The sequence below is a fragment of the Etheostoma spectabile genome, unplaced genomic scaffold (genome assembly GCF_008692095.1).
Source record: "Etheostoma spectabile isolate EspeVRDwgs_2016 unplaced genomic scaffold, UIUC_Espe_1.0 scaffold00569301, whole genome shotgun sequence".
Lineage (NCBI taxonomy): Eukaryota > Metazoa > Chordata > Actinopteri > Perciformes > Percidae > Etheostoma > Etheostoma spectabile.
The window spans coordinates 3007-28407 of NW_022605046.1; the positions used below are offsets into that span (position 1 = coordinate 3007).

Sequence of the window (25401 nt, forward strand, 5' to 3'; positions counted from 1 at the left end):
CGTTAGGGGCGGACTCTGATGAATCTGAAAAGTTTCAAGGCAATTGGACAATGTACACTCAAGTTACACTCACTTCCTGTAATAAGCTATATTTCCTGTTGCCAGATGGTGGCGCTATCTCCAAAAGTCCATATTGGCCTGTAGGTGTCCTCAGGCCTGGACTCTTGGTGTTTGTGGGAAATTTCAAGCAGATACGACAACGTACACTGTAGTTACAGCCAATATCATCTTCATCGCTAAACACCCAAAATGGCCGCCATGCCACGCCCACACCGTTTGACGAAAAGTTTTTCTTTTAATAACTTTTCATCGGTAACATCTTAGGATGATACACACCAAGTTTGAAGTTGATCGGATGAAATCTCTAGGAGGAGTTCGTAAAAGTATAGCACCTTGTCTTTTAGGCCTACTTCCTGTTGCCACTAGGGGGCGCTATGACTTTGAGCCAATAGCGGCGTGTAGATGTCGTCAGGGGCGGACTCTGATGAATCGTGGAAAGTTTCGAGCTAATCGGACAACGTACGCTCAAGTTACACCCACTTCCTGTTTCGGTGGCGAATCGCACAAAATGGCCGCCCCGCCACGGCCACGCCCTATGACGAAAAGTTTTTCTTTTAATAACTTTTCATCGTTAACATGTTAAGATGACACACACCAAGTTTGAAGCTGATCGGACGAAAGCTCTAGGAGGAGTTCGTCAAAGTACGACATGTGGAAATGGGCAAAATCGCACTAATTTCGCACATTCAAAACAAAATGGCGGACTTCCTGTTGGGTTTAGGGGGGGGCTACCATGGAGTTTTATGTCCGCCCTGCCATGATACATATGTGTACCAAGTTTCGTGAGTCTACGATAAACGTAGTGCAGGGGCTGAATTTTCGTAATATTGTAGGTGGCGCTAGCGAGCCATTTTTGTGCGCCTATTCCCGAAACCATTAAAATACGTAAATTTTCACCAGACTTGATGCGACCGCCAAATTTGGTGAGTTTTTGAATATGATAAGTCCTCCAAAAAGGCAATTCATTTGACGGAAAATAATAAAGAATAATAATAATTCCTTCAGTTCCAATAGGGCCTTCGCCGCCTGTCGGCGCTCGGGCCCTAATAATTCCTTCAGTTCCAATAGGGCCTTCGCCGCCTGTCGGCGCTCGGGCCCTAATATAATAATAATAATAATTCCTTCAGTTCCAATAGGGCCTTCGCCGCCTGTCGGCGCTCGGGCCCTAATAAAGAATAATAATTCCTTCAGTTCCAATAGGGCCTTCGCCGCCTGTCGGCGCTCGGGCCCTAATAATTCCTTCAGTTCCAATAGGGCCTTCGCCGCCTGTCGGCGCTCGGGCCCTAATAATAATTCCTTCAGTTCCAATAGGGCCTTCGCCGCCTGTCGGCGCTCGGGCCCTAATAATTCCTTCAGTTCCAATAGGGCCTTCGCCGCCTGTCGGCGCTCGGGCCCTAATAATAATTCCTTCAGTTCCAATAGGGCCTTCGCCGCCTGTCGGCGCTCGGGCCCTAAAAATGTAAATGCATGTTTTGGCATTCCTCATCTCAAAGTAGTGTCCTCTTTTGACCACTGGGTGATGCAAAAGCACAGAGGAGAAAAAACGCAGGTGAAGCCTGCTTGGTCCCAGCAGAGCGAGGCTCCTCAGCGCTCTATGGTGCGGATTGGGATTGGGATAGGGATAGGGATTGGGATTAGGATAGGGATGGGGATGGGGATTGGGATTGGGATAGGGATGGGGATGGGGATTGGGATTGGGATAGGGATAGGGATGGGGATGGGGATGGGGATTGGGATTGGGATGGGGATTGAGGAAGCCAGTACTAGAGAAGTCATCATCTGTTCGGATTTGGTTCCTGCTCTGGAAACTTTAAGAGCAGGAAAATCTAAAGCTCGTCCTGACGCTGTAAATGATACATCTTGAGTGTGTCACGCCGGGGTGAGGGAGAATGAGCTGGACCCATAGACTGTATACTATATATTGATAACGGTCTATGGCTGGACCACATTGGAAAGGAGAGTTTAAGAAGAAAAGTAGATGTTTATGCATCATTGTGGGGAGCGGAACTGAGAGAAAGAATTTAGGAAGGATCAATAAAAGAATGGCAGAGTGGGTGGGTAAAGGAAGTCAGGTAGATAGACGCTACTTCTCTACACAAGCTAGGAAAATGTGTTTCTGTAGGCCTACCTCTCTGTCCCGTAGTGATTGAGTTAAACTGAGTTGAGGTTGGGGCACTGTGGGCTAAATTAGTCTTTATTGTAGGAAAACATATTTCTGGCTTGTTCGATGGGAGTCCTGTGACAGCAAGGCATGGTTTCCCAGATTTATAGATTTAATAATCCCAGATTTATTTTTTTCACCTTTATTTATCCAGGTCAATCAAATAAAAACAAATTCCTATTTGCAACAACAACCTGTCACATTCATACCTGGAAGCTGCCCCAGTACAACCCCAGTGTGATCTGCTGGCCACTGAGCAGCTCCACTGGAGCGGTTGGGGTTAAGGGCCTTGCTCAAGGGCACATCAGTGCTGGTGATGAGGGAGGGACAAGTGCTACTCTTTCACTTTAACCACCCAGATTTTATTAGATTGAACCGACAAACTCGGCAATAGACAAGTGTTCTAGACTGGCAATAGAAACTGATCAACTGATCTCCGAGGCAGTTGTTGACTGTTTTTACACTACTATTTTTACAGTCTATGGTTCCTGCATGACACAGGACAGTCTGTAAAAATGTAGTTCAAACGTTGACCTGTGCAGGTCAGTAAAAGGCTTAGCAACGTTTACACTGCCGGAATTATAGGTCACGAAGAAGAATCGCACGGAAATTGCGTAGCTGTATCCACTGCTGCACCAGCGTGCTGACGGTAAAGGTGAGTCAAGCTTTATGAATTAAACCAATGTCATCAGATCATCATCAAAAATAATAGAGAGATAACGCCACACAGATGTCGTTCCAGTAAACCTAACGGTAGCGGGTGCAGTTTTAGCTTTAGAGTGTCACAGTTTAGCTACTTTTCAAGTTACTGTCAGACAGCCAAACGCCATGCCAAACTCCATTTCAAATTTGAACATTTAATTTCGATTTTTATGTACAAAGTAAACCATCCAACATCGGACATAAAGGAATGCCCTTTCCGAATCGAGAAGAATCGTTTTTCATTTCGGCAAACCAGCAACCCGCGAACAAAAGCAAATAATACCAAAATTTTAACTTGCAAGTGTTAACCCATATCTAAACTCCCCTCCAAAGGAATTTAGCGTGAAGGTTGCAAGTTACATGAAGACTAACGTTATGTCATGCGCATAGAAATAAAATGGATTGGTTCATTCGGTTATACTACTTGTTTAAGCTGTTAACATTTTTTTAAACTATCGTTACTTCTATTTGGACTTTAGCTACCTTTTGGAACGTCTTGCTTTGGTCTCGTTGGTTCCGCCATTAGTTTTGTAAGCTAGCTAGCTAGCTCTAGGCTATGTTGTTGTTTGTAGCTAACTAAGGAAATAGGTGAGGAGGGCACGAGAAGGGCAGATAGGCCTTTATGTCGGTGTCTGCCTGTCTTCCTCCGTGTGGCATGAATACCTATAGAAACAACAGTTATGTGTACCTACATCTCTGTTATCAACACAATTAAAAGTAACCCCTGCTGATTTCTTTTCAGGTCCAATGAAGACTATTTTTATTTCACTAGTTTAAATGGATTTAAAATGTAAAAAAATAGTATGTTGAAATCTGATGGAACAGAAAGGTGTTTAAGTGATATATGCACTTTCATGTTGCAGTCTTCTTGAATGCAGTTATGTTAGCATGAGTATATAAATTCACTTTAATGTGATAGCTCTTGCTTTTCTTTCTTACTAGAACACTGTACTCAACCATTAATGTAAGATAAAACCCACTTACAGCTTAATTATTCCCCCCCTATGTAGCACCCGGGAGCGGAAGTGGAGTGCAGTCATGTGGCCTCTGGTTTGGACAGCGGTACGAACCTATGCCCCTTATGTCACCTTCCCTGTGGCCTTTGTGGTGGGGGCAGTGGGCTACCACCTGGAGTGGTTTATCAGGGGGGCCCCTAAACCTCGAGAGGAGAAGAGCATCCTGGAACTGAGGGAGGACAGGAAGCTGCAGGAACAAGAGGGCCTGGACAGCACCCAGGTGCTTAGCCTGAAAGAGAAACTGGAGTTCACACCTAGAGCAGCTCTGAACAGGAACAGACCGGAAAAGAGCTAACCCGTGTGGGGGTGTGTGTGTGTGTGTGTGTGAGAGACTTGCTTGTACTCTTTCTCAGCAGGAGGATTATTCATTGGAGACAAAAGGGGGTGAACCAGAAGGAAAAAGCATCCATTCTTCCCATTTACCTCAGCCATACATCCTCGCTAATGCATCAGCTTGCCTGTGTAAATATCTGCTACTAGAAGCTAGAGGGTAATAAACAAAAAACATGCATTTGGTCTTTCACCAAGTCAGATATAGCTTATATATGTGCAGTATGTGATTCTTTGACCTACACCTTGATGTTGTACATTGCCTGTTCTTGCATTGATCATTAACTAAACTAAGACACTATAATTAAAACCCCTTAAATATGGACAGTGTTTTAATGGGAATTGGTCATTTTCTGTTTTATTTATATCTATTTCTGGTCTAATGGCACAAATGTTACTGTGTCCCTGCTTTTAAATCCCAGACAAATGGTGCAAGAGATGGCCAAAATGTAAATCATTTCCATGTTCCAAGCCAGTCAAAAAGTGTTAAAAAGTGTATAAAAGCAGAGAAGGAGAGACAGGTGCTTGTTGTAGTCCTTTTTTTTTTAATCTTGTGTAACGTTTGATGGTATGTGACAAAATAAGCCAACAGTGTGGGAGGTCTCTCAGGAAGTTTAAGCTGCTTAGTCCTGTTGTCTGGAACAGCTACATAAAACTTTCATTTTAGAAAGTCTGGACAGTCTTTGACAAATATGATTAATAAAGGAAATGTGCGTTTGTATGCTAAAATTGCATTCTACTGTGTGTAGGCTAGACGTTTACTTTTTGACATCACCACGTCCTGCTACTGATTTCTTCTAACAAAGCAGAAGTTTCGGTTTTTGTCACTTGTTGTTTCACCCTCATTGTTTTACACTCAGTTCCGAACATATATCTGATCCCGCTCGATTATGAAACAGCACTGGTGCCGAGCCGAGGATGTAAAGTAACATCAAAGTCACAGGAAGGAAGTAATGACTCTGCTCATTCAGCTTCAACAAGGACGTTATTGTTTTCAGGGAATGCGATAGACAAAGCAATAATCAATGGGGGAAACCGTCAACTCAATTTCACTTTTGAAATCGGACGTGTGGAAAGTACTGTGTCCTACTCCTGGTATGATATAAGAAGGATTAGAAAAAACAATCCGTTTGAAAAGTCTGGAATTTTCCAATTCTTCCACACTGCCTTAAAAGGTTTCTGCCGCTGTTAGCTTTAACTAAAGCCAAACTTCCACAAGTAAAGGCTTATACACAGATAGCTAGTTAATGATCAAGTGTTAAGATTAACTATATGCATACTATGTATATGAAGTCCATTTCAAATAGAAATGGTCTCTTATTGATTTTAGGCATTTTAGGCCTTTATTTGACAGGACAGATGGTAACTACTTATGTTATCGTTATTTCAAAATAAGAGCACAAGATTAATCAAAACAATCCTTTAACAGCTTCAACCGACCAAGTTTGTCGGATGAGAATTAACAGGATCATTATGGTCTGGATTAGTTAAGCCACGTTTGAAGAACAGGCCTTATCCCAGGTTAATCTGTATTTGCGCAGCGTGTGAATAACTCATCTTCTTTCAGCCCGTTATTTAATTTCTTGATTCGTGTACAGATCGATGTTATTTTTGTGTGTTGATTACGAATTTGTAAGTAATGTATATAAATGAGAAGCCGCTTTCGTGATCACAGAACAATTACGGTAGCGAATAGTGTTGAGAAGCTGAAAATCCGCGCTGGTCGGGGTCGTCCCGCCTGTTGCAGTTTCCTTTCCGCGTTCTTCTCTTCCTGACCAAAACCATTGCGTTGTTATGGCCGGAGTTTGTCGTGTCATTTCCCCGTTGTTGCGTGGCACAGAGACCGTGGATTGTGTCCCTGCGCCCAGAGATCGCATTCCGCGTGTGGCGGTCCATCTCCTTGTTGCGTCCCCCAGAGACTGCTAAACGTGTTCTGGCGCGAGTTGTTGGCATCGTCCTGCGTGTGGCGTTTCATTTCCTCGTTGTTGCGTCCCCCAGAGCTGCCCAGTGTCGTGGCAGTTTGCGAAATGGTCACGTCCAAAAATCGTGACATGTACACGTAATAAACGTGAAAATCGTGACATGTACATAAATCAAAATTACGTGACCATTTCCTGACTGGGTTGCTTATCTATAGACCGGAAATCCAGACCCAAATCCAAAAGATTAATGATCTGGCATTGAGTAATAAAAGTCGCCCATATTGAGGGGCGGCACCAAGCGTTTGAAAATCTCACTGCGCTCAATTGGACGACGCTGCGACCAATCACACAACACACGGGGTGACGTATCCAGAGCCCCATACACTTAGCTACCAGCAGAGCTAACTGGTAGATTAAACTGTCATCTGTTTACCTCGCCTCTGGCCCCGCCTACATCAGATACACCGCTGTGATTGGTGCAGCTCGGCTACAAGGGAATAGATAATGAGCAGCATTACACGAGGCCAGAGGAACTTTAATGAGCAAATTCAAATTGGGCTCTTGCGAGAACTTTGGATTTTCAGAGTATCTTATTTATCTATTTAAATACAGAGTCCATGTTGGTCTTGGTGCTATCTATCATAGTTTTGAATTTTATGACTAAAGAGCTACATGTCCAACAACATAGACGTGAAACATTCCTTTTGATACAGGCCATTAGCAGAACAACATGAAGCTAAAATTGACGTCTCCTTTTAAGGGCAGCTTCCACCACTTTATCTCCCACTCCATCAGTACAGTCACATTTTTTTATAGTATTCCAACAAAAACAGGGATTTGCCTCCATAAGCCTGGTGACTTTCCCTGTGTGATAAATGTAAGACATAATTAAGAATACGGTATGCTTATTTAGAATAATATACATGTAGTTGTGAAAGAATAATCATGGAGACTGCCGCTCAACATGAGCACTTAGAGCGGTGATATTGCCTGTACCCGACGGTGACTTTTTTGGTCTCCCCGTGTAGGCAGAAAGAGGGAAATGTTCATACGAATTCAATCGAGAAGATCTTTATCATCCGCACTATTAAAACGAGAGAAGTGATGTGGCCAGGGAACAAAAGACTTTAATAAGAATCCACCATCGCCTGAAGACGGAGAAGTTACTGGTGTCGTAAAACGCTACAAAGTCAGAAAACTTTATGAAGCTTTTTAAATCGGACACGTGATATCTCACATGCACTTAGAAAGAACTCTAATAATTATTTTGTTGACACTTTTACTCCGGCCATTAAATAATAAAACAGAAAGGTCCAACTCTCCCGTGCCCCGGGAGCTCTCTTAATGGATGAAAACCTTTTCCAGAGTGCCAGTAGGCTATACGTTCTGCTGCGTTACCCTGCCAGCTAGTGAACTGGGGAAAGATTATGAGGCCCAGATTTACATGATTGGTGAATGCTGTGCTATCGGCGGTCATCAGCTTGTACTCCCCTCTAAAGTTCGCTATCAGAACGAGCCGCTCCACTCCGGTGAGCCCGCTTGTGCGTGTTCAGAGAGGCAATTACTTCAAGCTGGTGGAACTTTCCATCTGAAACTAATGAGGATGGAGAAGTGGAGGCGCAACTAAATTATACTGAAAGTTAACAAGGAGTATGTGTGGTGTGTTTAGGTGTGTAAAAGGTGTGTGTGTCCTCCTGGGAACAATCAGAGGACAGGTCGGCTGATAACAATGGCCCAGAACTGGACAGTACTGTGGGAACCGAGCACCGGGGCTCCTGGGAAAGGAGGGGAGGAGGGATGTTGGAGGTGCTCTATTGTTCTTGTTGGGTGATGGGGAGAATACGTATGTGCGGGTGATGCTAGCTTTTTTTTCTTCTTTTTTTTTTAAGGAGGTCCAGTCCAACATCCTGAGTGTACAGGCCGGAGACGGTTTTCCCTTTACTGCAGGAACAATAGAGCTGTCTGCCTGCTGGAAGGGCACCATGTCCTCTATTAAACAACCACACACACACACACACACACAATCCAGGGATACAGGTATTGCTGTGTATTAAACTTATAAATAGACAAGAAGCTTCAACATCCGCTGTTTCAGAAATGTTTCTGTCCAGTAAATTGATTAAATTCTTTCAAATTAAAAGGGCTGATTATCCCCAATAAAACTACACAAGTTGAATATTAAGTCCTTCTTATTATCTCTAAAATATAATCAGGATGGTTGCAGTTTCTATGTATTAACCGTGGAAGCTGCATCACTTGTTCTTTTGGTTGTTCAGCCTCTCGGATGGCAGCAGAACATGCTGGAAACACAAGTTTTTGAAGTTTTTTGTGGTGAACGTGTTGCCAGCAGACACTGAGCAACATTAGCGATCCTTTTGAGTTGTGAGGACAGGGTTTTGAGCTATTTTGGTCTCCGCCGCCGACTTAACTTGCTACTTATACTTTACGACGTTTACCAGATAGTTACTAACTTTGTCTGTTGTTTGTTTCTAGGCAGGTAGCATACTGTCTTTTTTAGAAGAGCATTTTCATTGAAAACAGCTGGAATTAATGAGAGCAATGAGAGTGAACCATAACAGTATGGGTGTGAGACGTACAACCAAAACGATGAGTGGAAAGATGCTAAAAAGCTTAATTGAGCTAAGGGGGGACTGTAGAGTCGGATGGTAATTCTCTGTGGGTTGGACCCTGTGACAGACCTGTTTCACGTCATATTTAGGCATCTGACTTATTGTTAGTGTAAATATAGATTAGTGCAATCGAAAACACGCGGACTGTTAGCCAGAAGACCCACTCTCCTCAAAATAGTCGTAAAATTATGCCTGGAATTCAGCTCGACAAACAACAGCTCATGTTAGGCAACCAAATAAACATTCTCTCTCTCTCTCTCTCTCTCTCTCTCTCTCTCTCTCTCTCTCTCTCTCTCTCTCTCTCTCTCTCTCTCTCTCTCTCTCTCTCTCTCTCTCTCTGCCAGCTATAAGGGGTACCAGCCCTCTTAATTGACTCTAGCCCCACGGACGGCACTTTGCCCACTTCCCTCATCCTTCACTGGCCTTTGATGGGCCGGCCGTGACATGAGGTCAACAAAACACAGGGGAGCTGGAACAAAACAATGCAACAATGCCCACCACAGCACAATTGTCAGGGTGAACAATCCCAAACGACCAATCCCTGGGGATAAACAATCCTGGAACAGGAAACAGATACAGACCCACTTCCTATCCAGAGTTTAAATTTAGGAACTCCTCACTTTTTGTTTTGTTTTGTTGAGTAGCACAAATACCCAAATTAAGGACTGGGGTGCTTGGACGTGACATTGTTATGGATACAGAGAAAGCTGTGTGTTGGTATTGTGTGTATGTATGCCGAGTGAAACAAAGGGAGTTGGCGCACTCAACGCCATGTGCCTTTCACACGTACACACTCAACATATACACTAAACCCCAAAAAGTGGTCTTTGCTGTGCCAGGCACATTATTTCCAATTACAGCCAAATAAAGAGATCTTGCATAACTTCGCAACCTCATTCACCCTGTAGCTTGCTATTTTAAGCCTTGCTGTGTGTGTGTGTGTGTGTGTGTGTGTGTGTGTGTGTGTGTGTGTGTGTGTAAAACTGAGTTTTGGGATGTGAGGAGGTCATGTTTGTCCTAACTTTTTGTGTATGTGTGTGAGTGCTTTCTCTGCCTTTTCTGGATGCACCCTAGAGATACGCAGGGCTTTTGGCAGTACAGCTGGCAGGAAGTATGACAACAGAGCGACCCATTTTGGACAGGCCTGGCACATAGGTGGGTCTTTAAAGACCCTCCGGAGCCCTGTGCCATGCACAGCTGTAAGGCCCTTTCCTAAAGGACAGTTGCCTCTGGACATGACAGTTGGCCTTTTATAAGACCTGCTGGGGCCTGGAGGCTACTTCACAGCACTTTGAACCGCCTTCACACTCTAAAAGCGTGTTTGCTGTAGTGTGTGTGTGTGTCCGTCCGTGTGTATACTCATTCACCAAACTGTCATTGTGTGTGATCAGCGGCATGTGGCTTCACCAACAGAGCGAGGAAATGCATCAGCAGTGACTTCAACAATGTCAGGAAACGCAGTCAGAATCGCAGCTGATCCCAGAGGTTGTATGTATAACAGTTAAGGATGACCTGTCACACAGATTGGGGTCTTCCCTGCTAGTGACTCCCACGTTTATTTGCACAGCTTTACACAAACAAACATCTCCATTGTCAAGTTTTTTTTTAATTTTTATTAATGGAATATCTTCTGAAAAGCAGTTTGTGCCTGATTGGATTACCTTAAGTTTGGGAAATAGTCTAGACGTGAATATTAGGTTATCAGACTGATGGATGGGACTAAGAAACAGTTGTCCAGACAGAGGAATATGTAGCCATTCCCCTGCACTGCTACCCCTGTTAGTGGGCTTGATTGGAGAAATGCTATTTCTCCGCCGGTTAGATATCGGCTGTAGAGAAAAAATGGCTGTTGAGCAGCAAATAACATGGGATGTTGTTTTCATCTCGGAGGTTTATATGTACTTCAGTGAACAGTAGGTGTAAGTTTACTCTCTGGAAAGCATAGAGCAGGGCGTTGGGCTCCTCCGGCTTTATGGGCTGTAAGGAAGATGAATGGATCTTGCTGTTCCGCTGCTAGCTTTGGTTGGCAGCAAAGGGCTGATGTGGGATGCCTCGTGCAATCTGTTCTGTGACCCCCCTGGCTTTTTGTGAAAATACACACACACACACACACACACACACACACACACACACACACACACACACACACACACACACACACACACACACACACGAACATTCTTGTGGACACAAGTGCACACGCATGCACCCACCCACCTGCACTGAGATAACAAGACTAAATGGGGAATGCCAGCCAAGTTCTTGTGGACAGGCATCGAACTGGGCAGCTTCAGCAGGATCTGTTTGGATTGTTCTCTCAACAGTATCTGCCAATATGTCCTTGACACAGGGAGAGGCTGCCCACAATAACAACACATTCCACTCTGAGGACAGAGAAACAGTCTTCTTCTTCTTATTAGAGCATACAACATTTTGATAAAACTGCAGAAAATTAAATATATATGCATTTTTAATTTCTGTCCTTCAGCCGCTTGTTGCAGTTCTTGTCTGGCCTCGCACCATTCAAGCGGTTTGTTTTATGAGAACCTGTCTCACTTGGATATCCCATAAACTCCCTTTCCTGCTATAGATAACTGCATATCGTCATGGAGACAGTTTGGTAAATTGCTGGAAATGAGCGCTGGATTGCAGAGCGCTGTGGCTGCAGCCCTGAAAAGACTTATGGCTGCATTCATTCGGAGCCTGGGCGAGCACCTTTCTTGACAGTGCTGGATTTTATCAGTCACACTCCAGGAAAACAGCGTTAACATTCAGGACTCCCCAGGGGATATTACACAGAGCCAGCATAAAGTGCTGTTCCACCTTGTATGAACTTTTAACTGCCATGTAATTGATGCATTTTACCCCTTTACAGCCAGAGCTACAGATTTGAAAACAGCCATTAAATCAAAGTTAGTTCCCTCCTTTTTTTTTTTCTCCCCTCAGAAGGTTATGCTCATAATACCCTGTAATACTCATCCATTTCTCCACACCTCCGTTCTTATTATTCCCAAAGAGCTTCATCTTGAGTGATTCAGAGCCTCCGTATTGTGACAGTATTTGGATAGGGGTTGAACACAGAAGCACTATACACCTCAGAGCCATTGTGCTCACACAGAAACCAAATTCTATATAAGATAAGAAAGGAAAAGGGATTTAAAACCACCTTGTACACAAGAGGTCAACTTGTATGGAATGTAGTATCTGAATAGGATCTGTAGTATATTTAATATGACAGGACAAAAGTGGTATGTGCCAAGATATATTGATAATAACACCATTATTTGTCAATGACATCATAGATGTATGGTACATTAAGCTTTATTTTACACAAAATATAAATATTAACACCTGTATTTCTTCATAATACCTTAAACATTAAATACAGTTTTCACATAATAAGTCATTTCCTTTCATTTAGTTTGCACATTGCTGTACCGCTTTCAGTCCATTCAAAATGCAATCAAAGATCTCTCTCAAGCTTTTGATTTTCAAATTGGATGCTTGTCTCTCCTCCATTATTCAGCTGTCATACTCTAGTATGCACTGGTCCTCTCTCTCCCTCTTTCTTCACAGCTAAATTACAACCTGATCTCACAGAACTCCGTGAAATGAACATGGTCCTCTAAGTTAAGGAAAAGGTTGTGGGTGGGCTTACGTTTCCATGACACGCAGGACAACAACGGGACGGTTGGGTTTAGGAAAATAATAACGGGACGCGGGACAACAGCGGGACGGTTGGGTTTAGTAAAAGGAAGTGGCGGTTGGGTTTAGGAATCGGGACATGTCGGACACAACCCTTGGTCTCCTGGGTGTAAGTCCTGTGTTATTTAACCCATCCACCACCCCAACCAACCTCCCCACGTGGATTTTCAGGCTTTCATACTACGTGCTACCGTAGTCGCTTCTCATTGACTTTACATTGTTCTCCGTAGCGCCCACACAGAATCTTCACACATTCCAAGAAACCACCATGTAATGTGGTGTTAACAGTTTGTGATCATTTCATGGAATTCTGTGAGACCAGCCTCTTAAATTTACTATGGTTACTGGCAATTGCAAGTCATTTACAATCCCAGAATTCCTCGGGTTTGGCTTCTCTTAACCCATGTCTTCCCCAGTTTGCATCCCCGAGTCACTCGAATCACCAAAACTCACTGGGTGAAAGGGGAAAAGTACATTGTGTGTGTGCACGCATGCATGCATGCCTGCATCCACACAGCCATTATCCTCTTGGGAGCAGAGCAGGATCCAGAGACAAGTACATTCCACAGTGTGGACAGAGCCATGGGAGAGAGATGAGGAGAATAAGGGGGGGTTCTTAAATCTGGTTCTACTGCATACTCTCCCATACACACTTCTTGCACAATGTCCCTAGCCCCTTGGCAGACCTCCTGTTGCACAGGTTGTTTATTTATCTCACTGTCACATTCAGCCCTAAAAGCCATACAATGTGACATCAACGCATCTTATGACTGCCATCGTCTCTTATTGTGGAGTCTCATTTTCTTTGCCTTGGGGAGTGTTTTAAAAAAAAGTCTGTTTATCTGGTGAATCTCTGTCTCCCGGCCTCGTAGGCATCAAATTCACAGTGCAGTAGTTGTTTGAGCTCTCACTGTGCACTCCCGACAGTCAAGTCTCATGTGCAGGATAGGCTGAAAAAACTGAAAGACTCCAAAACCAAACAAAGCTCTCATGGTCTCAAGCACATCACCACATCTGACTGCATCATACATAATGCTTCTGCTTTGAGTGTCCCTTATGGGTAACGTTTGTGTTCTTCCCAGTGTGCTGTGGGTGTTTCTTATAATGGACTCTAGGGGAATGTGTTGTCTTCATAGCCCCCATGCAGTTCACATAACTGGGAAGCAGGTCACTCCCGGCCTCCACGGGTCCCCAGTTCACTTCTATTGCCAGATCCCCGTAGCTCTCACAGGGGTTGGGGTAGCATGCGGCTTCACCCTGCACAGGGAGGTTAACGTGGCTCCCTGCTTTGTAAGACTGCGACGCATCCGGTTGGAGTTCTGGATCCTCCTGTTGGGCCGGTACCTGCTCTGACCGAGGTAGGTAGTCGCGTTGCTGGGCACGGTAGCGTTTCTCCAGCCGATGGGAGATGGCAAGCTGAAGGAGGTGGAGCAGCTCGACGAGGTTGAGGAGCAGGGAGATGGCAGCGATCGCCTGAGTGTAGATGGTGAAGATTGTCTTCTCCGTAGGTCGAGAGACAAAGCAGTCCACGGTATGGGGACAAGGGAAAACCGTGCACTCAAACTTTGCTGCGATGATGAAGCCATCGTATAGGAACCACAGCCCTAGGATGAAGCCGACTTCTAGCAGGACTTTTAACAGGATGCTGACTGCATACGCACACAGCAACCTGCCCTTCAGTTTAGGAGCCTCAAGAGGAGCCTTGTCAGCTTTTCTACCTTTACCACCGCCCTCTTGTTTCTCCTTCTCTTCTGCATTGTCTTTAGTCACATTGTTATTGTCCCTTATTCCTTCCCTCTTACCTCCACTAACACCTTGTTCCGCCTCCTTCTCATCCTCCTCTTTTTTCTTGTCCTTTCCAGCCTTTAAAGCCACATATCCAAAGTAGAAGATCGTCGGCGTAGAGACGAAGATGACTTGGAGGACAAAGTAGCGAAAGTGGGAGATGGGGAAGGCTTTGTCGTAGCACACGGCAGTGCAGCCGGGTTGTCGCGTGTTGCAGACAAAGTCCGCTTGCTCGTCATCCCAGGCAGATTCGGCGGCGGCTCCCAGTATCAGCATGCGAAACAGGAAGAGCACGGTAAGCCAGACGCGGCCAACACCTGTCGAATACTCCTGGCCCTCCTCCAGCAGGTGCTCAAGAAAGGACCAGTCAGCTCTGGACATCCTCTGCTCCTGAGAAGGACAGTTGGGAGATGACGGATGGATGAATAGATGGGAGAGAATGAGAGAATGTTTGAGAAATGATTTGGGATCTGCTGCCTGGACTGCGTATTACCTGCCATCACGTCTAGTTGTAGTTGTTATGCAGGTCATATAGTTTATTCACCTTTTCATTTACTACTCAATTGATGTACAGATTGGCTTGAGCATGCAACTTTACACCTAACTGGTATATTTCATTAATTTCCATAACGCACAGCTAATACACGTGTTCAATGACTCATAAAAAGGAAAAAAATGAGGTGTTTCTCCAAACTTTTTAGTATAATGGTGTCTTTCTTTACTGGGGAATGGGACGTATCTGGCCGCAGCCCATCCCTATTAATTCTTCCATGAGCTCACACCGTCGTTAGGGTGGGCTCCAACTCCTCATCATCATCAATATGTGGAAACAACAAGGCCCCCATACCCTTAAATGAACTAAAACAAAAACACATGGTACTAAAGTTTAACATTTAATATGAAAGGAAATGGTGTACGTGTTCCTTGTTTGCTATAAAACTGGAGTGAATGAGTCCAGGAGAGGCCACTTAAACGTTCACATTATACAGCATTATTACATACATTTACTTCTCTAATTGAATTTGTTGTGTTTTGTTTGTGTTTTACTTTATCACTTACTTTTTTACCATGTAGCACTTTGAGATTTTTGCAAATATAAAGTGCATTACAAATTAAATGTATTATTATTATTATTAATTTACGAACCAATTAAAGCGGAGTCAATTCATACAGCGACTGATTTCATAACTGTATTGGGGTGGGGGTGACAGAGGTTGACAGTCTGTGAGTTCAATGACACACACGCACACGCACACGCACACGCACACGCACACACACACACACACACACACATCTGAATAAACATCCTGTGTGGCTGGGAGAGTTGAGGCACTGCTGTGACACTTGTCCATTTGTTTAGATTTTGTTTTTTTGTTATTTCTTTCCCACTGAGATAAGAAAATGTTCCTAATAGGGCAAATGCAAACTCTCCTGGCAGGATGAGACAAGACAAAGGCGTGTAAGGGACTCCGGCCTGCTGAACAATCACAAGTGGACTGATAGTGTTGTATATAATATATGAACATTGAGTGTCTTTAATCTGTCTTTGATCTCCAATAACCAGAATCAAAGAACTAAGTTACTAGTAAAAGTTCACCATGCAAAATAGAAAAATAGCATGAAGTATGAGTGTAAACTCCATAATGTACAATAGTATAGTATATATCATGGTAAAGATATAATTGGTCTAAAGTCTAGTTTTAAAGTAATGTTTACCCTTTTTATTGACATATTTTAAGTGATTATATTTTAATTTAAACCATATGGAATATATATATATTAAATTTTCAATTTTTATATATAGTATCAATTCATAACAAGAGTTATCTCGAGACACTTTACAGATAGAGTAGGTCTGGAAAACACTCTATAATTTACAATGACCCAACAGTTCTAGTATATATAAATATAGATATATATATACACACACACACACACACACACACACACACACACACACATACATACATACATACATACATAGTCTAACAATAATAAAGTTAGCTATTCAATTTTGTTTTGAAGTTTTTTGTATTTTTATATTTTATCTAATTTAAAATCAACCACAATTAGTTGAAAAACGTTTTGTGGTTTTGTGATGCCAATGTGTTAGTAATTGTATTTTTGATGAGTCAACTGTAAATATGTAAATAATTAAAAAGGGCCTATTTACTAAACATCTACAACAAGATGGGCTAGATAAATAAATAAATACATAATCATAAAACTCAATATTTAAAACCCCAGATTCAGTCTCATTTCTGGTGAAAAACTAATGAAATACAATAGAGATAGAACTATATCCTCTTATTCACTTTAGAAATACAAAAGGTGATAAAGGAATAACACAAAAGTACTACCATAAGTCCATAAATGAGGTGTTCCAGTCACTGTATAACCCCTCGTAGACATGTTATTCTGATACTTTGGGGTATTAATAACAATATCTGAACAATACACTTGTTGACAACTACTGAGAACCACAGGGACATGTGATTATGCCCTCATTACACAATATAGCCCAAGTGTCTTTTTTTATTTTTCGTCAGGGCAACATTAATAATCCTAATCAGTTTGGTTATGTGCGTAATTGGAAACGACTCTTACCTTTCTCTCTCGTGAAGTGTGGGGGGGGGGGTTGTCTCCTTATTGACGTACTGTGTTCTCAGTGTACTTTGTGTGTCTGTCTCCGCTCCTCGCAGTATAGCGGGCTGCAGACCGAGTGGGCTTGTGTTTGCCCTCCTTAAAAAGAATCGATGTAATCGGAAAAAGTGGGGAGAACTTTCCCATGCCTGCTTCATCGGCCCTCCCTCAGGATCTTCGTCCAGGAAATGGGATGGATGAACCCAAAGTACAGCTCCGGTCGAATGCGCTCGGGATTTCGGGGTTTAACTTTGTTTGAAGGCGTCCAATTTGCATTAATTACACGGGAGTGTCGCTCACTTCGCTTAATTGAATGTTAGAAGTAAAGAAGCTTAGGAAGTCGAGGCAAGAATGGACAATATATCCTACTGGAAAGACTGAGATGGTCTTAAATGTCGGGTTTTAAAGGGACTTTTATAACAAATAAACTCGTAATCACAGCACCACAATTAGACTAAGAACAGAATATGTCCTTTTTCTCACCAAGAAAAAAGACCAGCCTCCTAATAACCTCAGTCTATTGGGTTTAATCAGCTGTATTATTCTCTGCATCCACCCTTCTTGTAATCATGTCTCTGTGTCCCTCTATCTTATTTTATGGGATGAGATACATCATCAAATGACTGACTGCCCGTTCTGACTTCCATGCAGGCTCATGTAATTTCCCATGATGCCACGCAATGGCGCCAGTCTCCTTATTTCCGAGAAGCACACATCAAATGAAGCCCCATTGCTTGTTTTCTTTAGTTGTAGAATCGATTCGTTGAACTTCTTATCTGCATTATTTCAAGAAAAGCTTGTTACTCCTCTGTATCATTAGTTTTGCTACTGTCTTACACTCTAAGACATAGCTGTAAATAACAGTTGCATGACTGTAAATTTGAACAGAAATTGTCCCTTGTACGTGGTTTACACGTATATTTCTGTTAATTTACGATATTACAGAAAGCGTTATGGTTTTTTTTACCATTGACAGTTATTTAACAGAAAAATTCGGTTTTTTAAGAAAGTCCGCTGCCAGTACTTTTTATTTTATTTTACAGATTTATTTCTTAGAGTGTAGCTACATGACATTGCTACTGCAAACTATAGCTGTTGCCTAGGCTACTGTGGATGAATTGTGTTTTAAGGGTCAAATTGTGTTCTTGCCAATTGATGTAAATCGATTCAAGACTATTCAAGTACTGCGCTTGAGGTACTTACTTATTTGAGCATTAGCATTTTTTTCCTGCTCCACGCTTCTACTCCGTTTTTACGCCAATACATTCATTTGACTTACATTTATTTTCAGATTAAGATTTGGACACACAAAAAAAGATCATTTTATAAATATTCTGCGTCTGTACGTATATATAAAGCTATAAAATTTGCTCCATCTTGGCCAAGTACAACATTGAAGTACTGATGATGGATCATTAATACTGATATAATATACCACTCTCAAGGGCTATTATGATATTCTTTAGTTTGGACATGTAAGGTATACCAATATGTCTGTGCTTTTATTTTAGTCAATATGTAACATAATGGAGTTTTTATAGCATGCTACTGCTACTTTACCTTAAGCTATGTTAGGTAAACCATAAGTCTTCCTCCACTGGAATAAGGTTAATTATTGGCTGCTATAGTAATAGGTGCTATATTCACCTAGTTGAATTTACTTACATAGGCTACAACTGGTGTTATTGATTTAGTGAACACGTTAAATGTAAGTTACAGCCCGAGTGTGCTGATGTGATTGAAGTGATTCAAAGTGATTTAGTGGATGTGGTGTATGACTGACACTGCTAATAGGTTTTATAGAACAGTGTTAGCTGTGCCCATTCAAATGATAAAATAACCTTCTTTGCGGGATTATAGATATACATTAATCAGAAGCAGCTGTGTGTTCTGATGCAAAAATATGCACAAAGATCTCACCTTGTGTTTATCAAACTGTAGCCTGTCTACTTTTTCTGTCAAGGCCCAGACGGCCGGCCGGCTGTGCACAGGCTTTGTTTGTGGCTATAGTTAACCTGAGTAAGCCCAACATGTTGCTATAATTCACATTATCTGTGCTTACTTATTGGAGGTATTTTTCGACATAATGCAAAACCTTGGCAATAGACTGGATAGAAAGAATGCGTCTTTTCAAAACAAGCCTTTCTCCTTCGGAAAGATGCCAACATAGTTTGTAGTGTAAATAAAAGGTTGCTGAAAGACTAGATTTCCCATCTTAAATCAATTTGGGCCAAAGCGTGGCCGCACAATGCTCCGAGCATTAAACCGATGGCTTTCTCGTGCTGCCAAGAAATTGAAACAATGATTGATCGTGAACGAGTATTTTTATCCAAATACATTTACTGCATGATAACACAAATACAAAAAAAACAGCCTCGCTAGTCATCATAGTGTTCAGCATCAAATCGCATGTCATTACGTAGTCTGTGCAAATCCAACCGCTCATGGCAACTCCAGTTATCACCTTCTGACACCCCCACTCAGTCAAATTAAAGTCTTCGCTGGGACGTTATCTCCCCACAGTCTTTATTAATCAGCACTGCGCCCTCATATCTGTCAATATGTAGATTATTATAGAGTAAGAGGCTGGGTCCATCTACCCGGCTGCTACACAGAGCGGGGCTTTATTTATATTATATATATATATAAAAAAAGAAAAGCCTGGAAAATTGACCGTGAATCATCCTGACAGATCAGCGGCTTGCTCTTTCTTTGGTCATTACATTGGTAGATGAATGACGAGGAGGGAAGTGAGGACAGCCGACAGAGAGTAATGGCACTGTTTCCATTCAGGAGATGTGTTATGCCTTCCTGTGTTCGGTGTGTTTCCTTTCCCGCCGGTACAGATATCAATGAAACTAATTGCCAACTTCAACTTTAATCAATTCCTCACCACGGACACATTTTAAGATGTACTATATGAGTAATTCAGTCCTGAGTGTACATCATTGTACTCAATAGTACAGATATGAATAAGAAGGAACACTCCTTCAGAGATGGGTTGGAACACCAGTTAGAAGACTGAGGATTGCATAATATGTTAAAACCTATGTAATAAAAACAGGCATGCGCATCCTCCTCAAAATGAATACCGACAGCCGTTCATTTCTTTTCTTGAATAAGTAATGGTGGGATTGTTAAATCAACCTTAACCATGTTTTGCTAAATTATTAACTGCAGCCATTGCGTGCAGAAACACAAGCTGGTATTCCTTCGACCCACTCTCTCTTTATTTACTGACATGAGATGGTTCTATAGAGTCGAAATACATTTTTAGAAAACACTGTGTCAAATAACATGTTATTTTTAAGCCATTGTTTTAGGGATAGCACTATCGGTCGGTCCAGTCACCGCTTTGGTCCGGCTGAAAGATCTCAACAGGTATTGGACGAATTGCGACAAAATATTGGACATGCCATGAGATTTTTCTTCAGACATTCATTGTTCCCAGAGGAGGAATTTTGTGATCTACTGATTTATCCTCTTGGGCCTCCAGCAGGTCAAACACCTTTTGTTTGAAATATCGCAAATGTACTTGATGGATTGGCACCAACATTTGTTCAAACATTCATGGTTCCTCAGAGGACAAATCCTAATGACTTTGGTGATCATCCGACTTTTCCTCTTCACATACGTGAGGTCCATATTTGTAGTTTTGAGTGATATATCTCAACAAAAATAAACAAATGATTAAATTGCCATGAAATGTGGTTCAAACATTCATGGTCCCTTTGGGATGAATTGGTGATTATTAGGTCACATTCTTTTATACATCTCAGCCAAATTAAGATTTCGGTTTTGGTTGTCTGTCTCCTTGTGAGCTGGATAACGGAAAAATCTACAGGCATGATTTCCATGAATCTTGGGGGAAAGGTGTAGCACAAGCCAAGGATAACACCTTACATTTTGGAGCATTCTGAATCTCGGGTCGGATACACATGGTTTTTCCACAGTGTAAGATACAGTATGGCCTTGGCAAAGGTCTGTGCTCTTTGAGTGCCCTTCTAGTTGTCCAGAACTCAAGTTTCCAAACAAATACTGTTACTGCAAACCTAATGACTTTCCCATTTGCTTGAGCTGTACAGTTTACTGCTAAGTAGCAAATGTTAGCATGCTGCTGTAATACACTTGCTATAACACAGCTGGAACTTCAGGTTTAGCGCTTCTTAGCAAATGTTTTAATGAAAACATGCTAAACCAAGATGGTTAACATGGTAAAAGTCATACCTGCTGAACATCGGATCACATTACATGTGAGCATGTTAGCATGCTGATGTTAGTGCAAAGCACCACTGTGCAGCCTCACAGGGCTGCTAACATGGCTGTTAGGCTCGGCTAAAATCAGTCTGATACACTGTTGCTCAGCTCTCCGGTTCCCTAGATGATCAGCTGCCTTTATCTCATCTATGAGTACATGTCATGTAAGGCTTCATTCACTGGCGCATACATTATTCTTAGAATGAAAAAAAGTCTCTGAGGAACAAGAACGTTCTTGTGACACACCATGCACAAATGATATCACTATTTGGTTTTGCAGTTATATCATGTGATATAATACTGGGTGTCTGTATTGTGTGTGGGGGGATGTTTACAGAGGACAGCACCAGTATCGCTCAGTCTGTCACATTAAGAGTAGATTTCCAGTACAGAAGCAAAGCGGTGTCTGTCTATCAGGGCTGCTTGGTTTGTAAAGATGTCAAAGCTACATGAGCTATGGGATCCACAGCGTTGCATGTTTGATGAAATATGCATGACACCGGGCAGAGCTGTAGATCTTCTGAAGTGATGCAGTATATATATATATATATAATATGTGTGTGTGTGTGTGTGTGTGTTTGTGTGTGTGTGTGTGTGTGTGTGGTGTGTGTGTGTGTGTGTGTGTGGTGTGGGTGTGTGTGTGTGTGTGTGTGTGGTGTGTGTTGAAACCTGGTAGGCGATGGGAGAAGGGCGATCCCACTAAATAACAGGGGCTGTGATGTTACCACTGTGCCAACAGAAACTAAATACAGCTGCACCCTGCATCTCTACATTCTATGTCAGGTTTCCCCCTTTTAGTGGAACAAGCAGTACCATCTCTGGCTCTTGATTCTTTAGTAGGATTCTATTATCTTATACCTATGCATACCAGTTTCTTCTTTTCTCTTTTTCCATCCCATGTGTAAACACAGTGCCATGTCTCGTGTTGAATTCAGGGTCCATTTCCAATCAGAGTGTTGCCTACATCCCTCCTGTGGTCTACTTACCTTGGTCTTCCAGCCTTATTACGCCTAGGGACCCCTCCCTGACAGGAGCTATTGATCTTAGCTAGCTTGGAGCGATGCCATTAAAAGTGCACATTCGCAGCTGATGACAACTTTATTAGAAAGGTGGACAGATCAGCAAGTTTTTTTCCCCACATCAAAGGCCGGAAGGGAATAAGCCATGGATAGAGCTCATCACATTTGTTTGTGGATCAATTGAGTGGCTGTTTTTTTTTTAAGGTGATCAATTTGTTTTGCCTAGAGGGGATAATGCACTCTGACCACAGGTAAACATGAGCCATTGCAGAAGCATCACCCTGCTTTGGGTATTTATGTGATACTGTAATTGGCTTCTTCTTCTCATTCTTTTAAATGGCATTACTGACTTTTTATAAATTAGTTATGTGAAGTTGTTTTTGGAATTTTACATCAATGGAGAACAGTGGATGCCTGCAATTGCATGGCTGCAATGTATGATGTGTGTTTGAATGTGCTGATGGGATGTGTGGGACACACATTGTAGGTTGTGCAAAGTTACATTTACCGTGTCCAAGAGAGCCTGTGAGAGAGAAAGATTACCATTTGTCTTCACCAGTGACTTTCATTCTTTTTCTAAAGATTGCCTCCTATGGGAAATACCTGCATTGTTAACACTCAGTCTGGAAAAGCACTTAAGTGAGCTTATGGTTTTTTTTTAAAATAACAATCCAGCCAATGTTTATGGAGCAGGAAAAGCATTCCATTTTATTTGTGATCATTGGGTTTTCTGATCTTCAATCTCAAGATCTGCAGAAAAGTAACATATTTGCAAGTGTGGCGGGGGAATTCAACAATCTTCTATGCACAGAATTGCAACCAGCAGGTTGACTTCATTGAAAGTGAGCCCGGGGTTAAGGCCTTGACATTTGGCTTTAGCGTAGTTCTGTACTGTAGAGAAGATGCAAACAGATCTGCTGGCGGGCTGTGAAGCAGGTGGCGCAGGCCGAGCTGTTGACGATTCTAGCCTGTGATGAATGCCCTGCCACGTAAATGAGAGGTGAGGACGCGGGTTGTGTCGTGTTGGAAATGTGGATATTACACCTTGACCCAGTGAAACGATAAATATTCTTAGGCAGCCTTCCATAGAGAGAGAGAGAGTGAATAGTTACATCTCATTGCCTTGTTATGTAGGACAAGGTGTGCCATGGCTAAGCTCTAGTGCCATTGACCAGGAAGATGTCACAAACATAATGAGGATAATATACAGCGTGACTTTCTCCTCTTCTTTATATGAGCATTAACGCGCTCTTGAGTGAGTAAGATGACTTGCCTATAGCACAGCTTAGGCCCCAGGGCATGCATTTGATGTGCTAAATGTCAGTGTGGGAGGTTGGCATGTTTATTACATTTAACCCCCCCTTCTGTAATCTAGACCTATTTGCGGTTAGCATGTGAAAGCATGTGTATCATGGCATGCAGACTACAACATCATCCCAGATAGGCAGTTCTCAGCAGGATCTGAAACATCGCCTTAAAAAGTAGTCAGAGGCCGATTTTGGTCACACTGTGTGTGGAATTTAACACCAAGTGGAATCGACTTTGATTAACTCTGAAATAAAGTTGACAATTTCATCCTGAAATCAACACAACTATTTATAGTGTCAGCATTCTTTTGTGAACAGTTTTAACACACATACACACACACACACACACACACACACACACACACAGTCTCACAAAGTGGCCTGTATAGGTGTCACTGACCATGGTGCTGAAACTAAAGGCTCCCATTGCAACCAAGCTGTTCACAACTGTCAACACAAATAATGATACAATGCTAGGCTAACTGTAAGCACTTGTACATCACTTCCTGAGATAATGCATGGAACTGCAAGAGCCTGAATCCTCATGAAGTGCTGCAGCAGTACATTCAATGTGTGTGAAATACTGTATCATTGTCTGTGGGTGAAAATCCCAAGATAATATATTTTCAGATAAATATCACTAAAAGACCTATCATTAAAAGACCTCATAGGCATTTTCCTTTTTGAAAGGACATTAATATATCATGAATATTGTGTCAGCTCTGAATATGTTATTCCTATTCTACTCACCCACTGGCCATTTGGGTTGTTGAACTGAGAGGGATTGTATGGAAGTTGTATTTAGCATCCTGTAAATGTTCAAATTAATCTCTAAAAATGTATAGCCTACATGAGGGCTGCAGTTGAAAAGGACCTAGAATATACTATTAGAGATAAAGAAGCTCATAGGGTGGTTTCCTGCTGCACTGTTCTGAGGACCTCTGTCTCTGTCTCTGTTTCGGTTTCTGTGGGAGCAGCAACGCTGAATGTATCATGAGAAATTAACACCGAAGGTGCTGCACAGCGCCTGTGAAAATCCCGGTCCCCAATGGGAACTGACAAAAATAACAAAACTGGATGGCACACGCGCATATGCTACATCTCTGTCTCACTTCCCGTTCCCTCACATATTGTGATGTGACACATGCACGCCGATTCCTGTAGTTCAGCTTAAGTTCAGGAAATAATAAATGTAGGTGATTATCATTTGTTTTGTGAAAGTATCAGTCCACTTAGTACCAATCATGCAATAAAACACTCATGCAATCATGAAATTACCCTAAGGCTTTTTTGAAAATGACTCTTTGTTCCTCCCAGTCGCTCTCTCTCTCTCTGCTCTGACCTATTTACAGGAGCTACCAAGTGCCTGACGTGATGGCGTATTCCAATAGGCGGCTACGCTGCTACAAACATTACGGGTGAGGGTTCACCTCTAAGTAACGTGTAGTCTGCACTGTATGATGTTGTGGTCATGTGAATGGAAAGTCCATGTTTAGGTCCAATCACTTTGATTCTTTAATCTTTGCGGTATAGACAAAAATGTTGAGCCCCTACTATCATTGCCTTAAAAGTCAGTAATGAGTATTACTTTTGTTATATCAAGTATGTTTAGAGCAAAGTAATGCATGTGAGTGCAAACCAATGATACACTTATTATAGGCTTTGGAATGATTTTGTTATTGTGTGCTCCAGAAAATCTGTGACCATATGCAACCCGACATGGTAACACGTGGCAGATAGTCGGTCCTGAATCAAATCGAAATATTACTTAAATCACTGGTTTTTAATAGAGGTAACAAAGAATCACTAGGTACTTTAACTGAATGGCTTATTGATTGATTCATTTGCTGTGTTGTGTGTTGGC

General features: G+C 42.2%; 2 protein-coding genes across 2 annotated transcripts; one reads left to right on the forward strand and one right to left on the reverse strand.

Moving 5' to 3' along the window:
- Positions 1–2735: 2735 nt before the first annotated feature.
- LOC116684765 (small integral membrane protein 12-like) lies at positions 2736–4594 on the forward strand. The gene is made up of 2 exons (XM_032510193.1): positions 2736–2876; positions 3934–4594. The coding sequence occupies exon 2, from the start codon at positions 3962–3964 to the stop codon at positions 4232–4234; it is 273 nt and encodes a 90-aa protein (XP_032366084.1). The 5' UTR covers positions 2736–2876; positions 3934–3961; the 3' UTR covers positions 4235–4594.
- An 8644-nt stretch (positions 4595–13238) lies between these two features.
- Positions 13239–17192, reverse strand: LOC116684764 (gap junction alpha-4 protein). The gene is made up of 2 exons (XM_032510192.1): positions 16919–17192; positions 13239–14701 (listed from the first exon to the last, which is right to left on the reverse strand). The coding sequence occupies exon 2, from the start codon at positions 14690–14692 to the stop codon at positions 13550–13552; it is 1143 nt and encodes a 380-aa protein (XP_032366083.1). The 5' UTR covers positions 14693–14701; positions 16919–17192; the 3' UTR covers positions 13239–13549.
- Positions 17193–25401: the final 8209 nt, after the last annotated feature.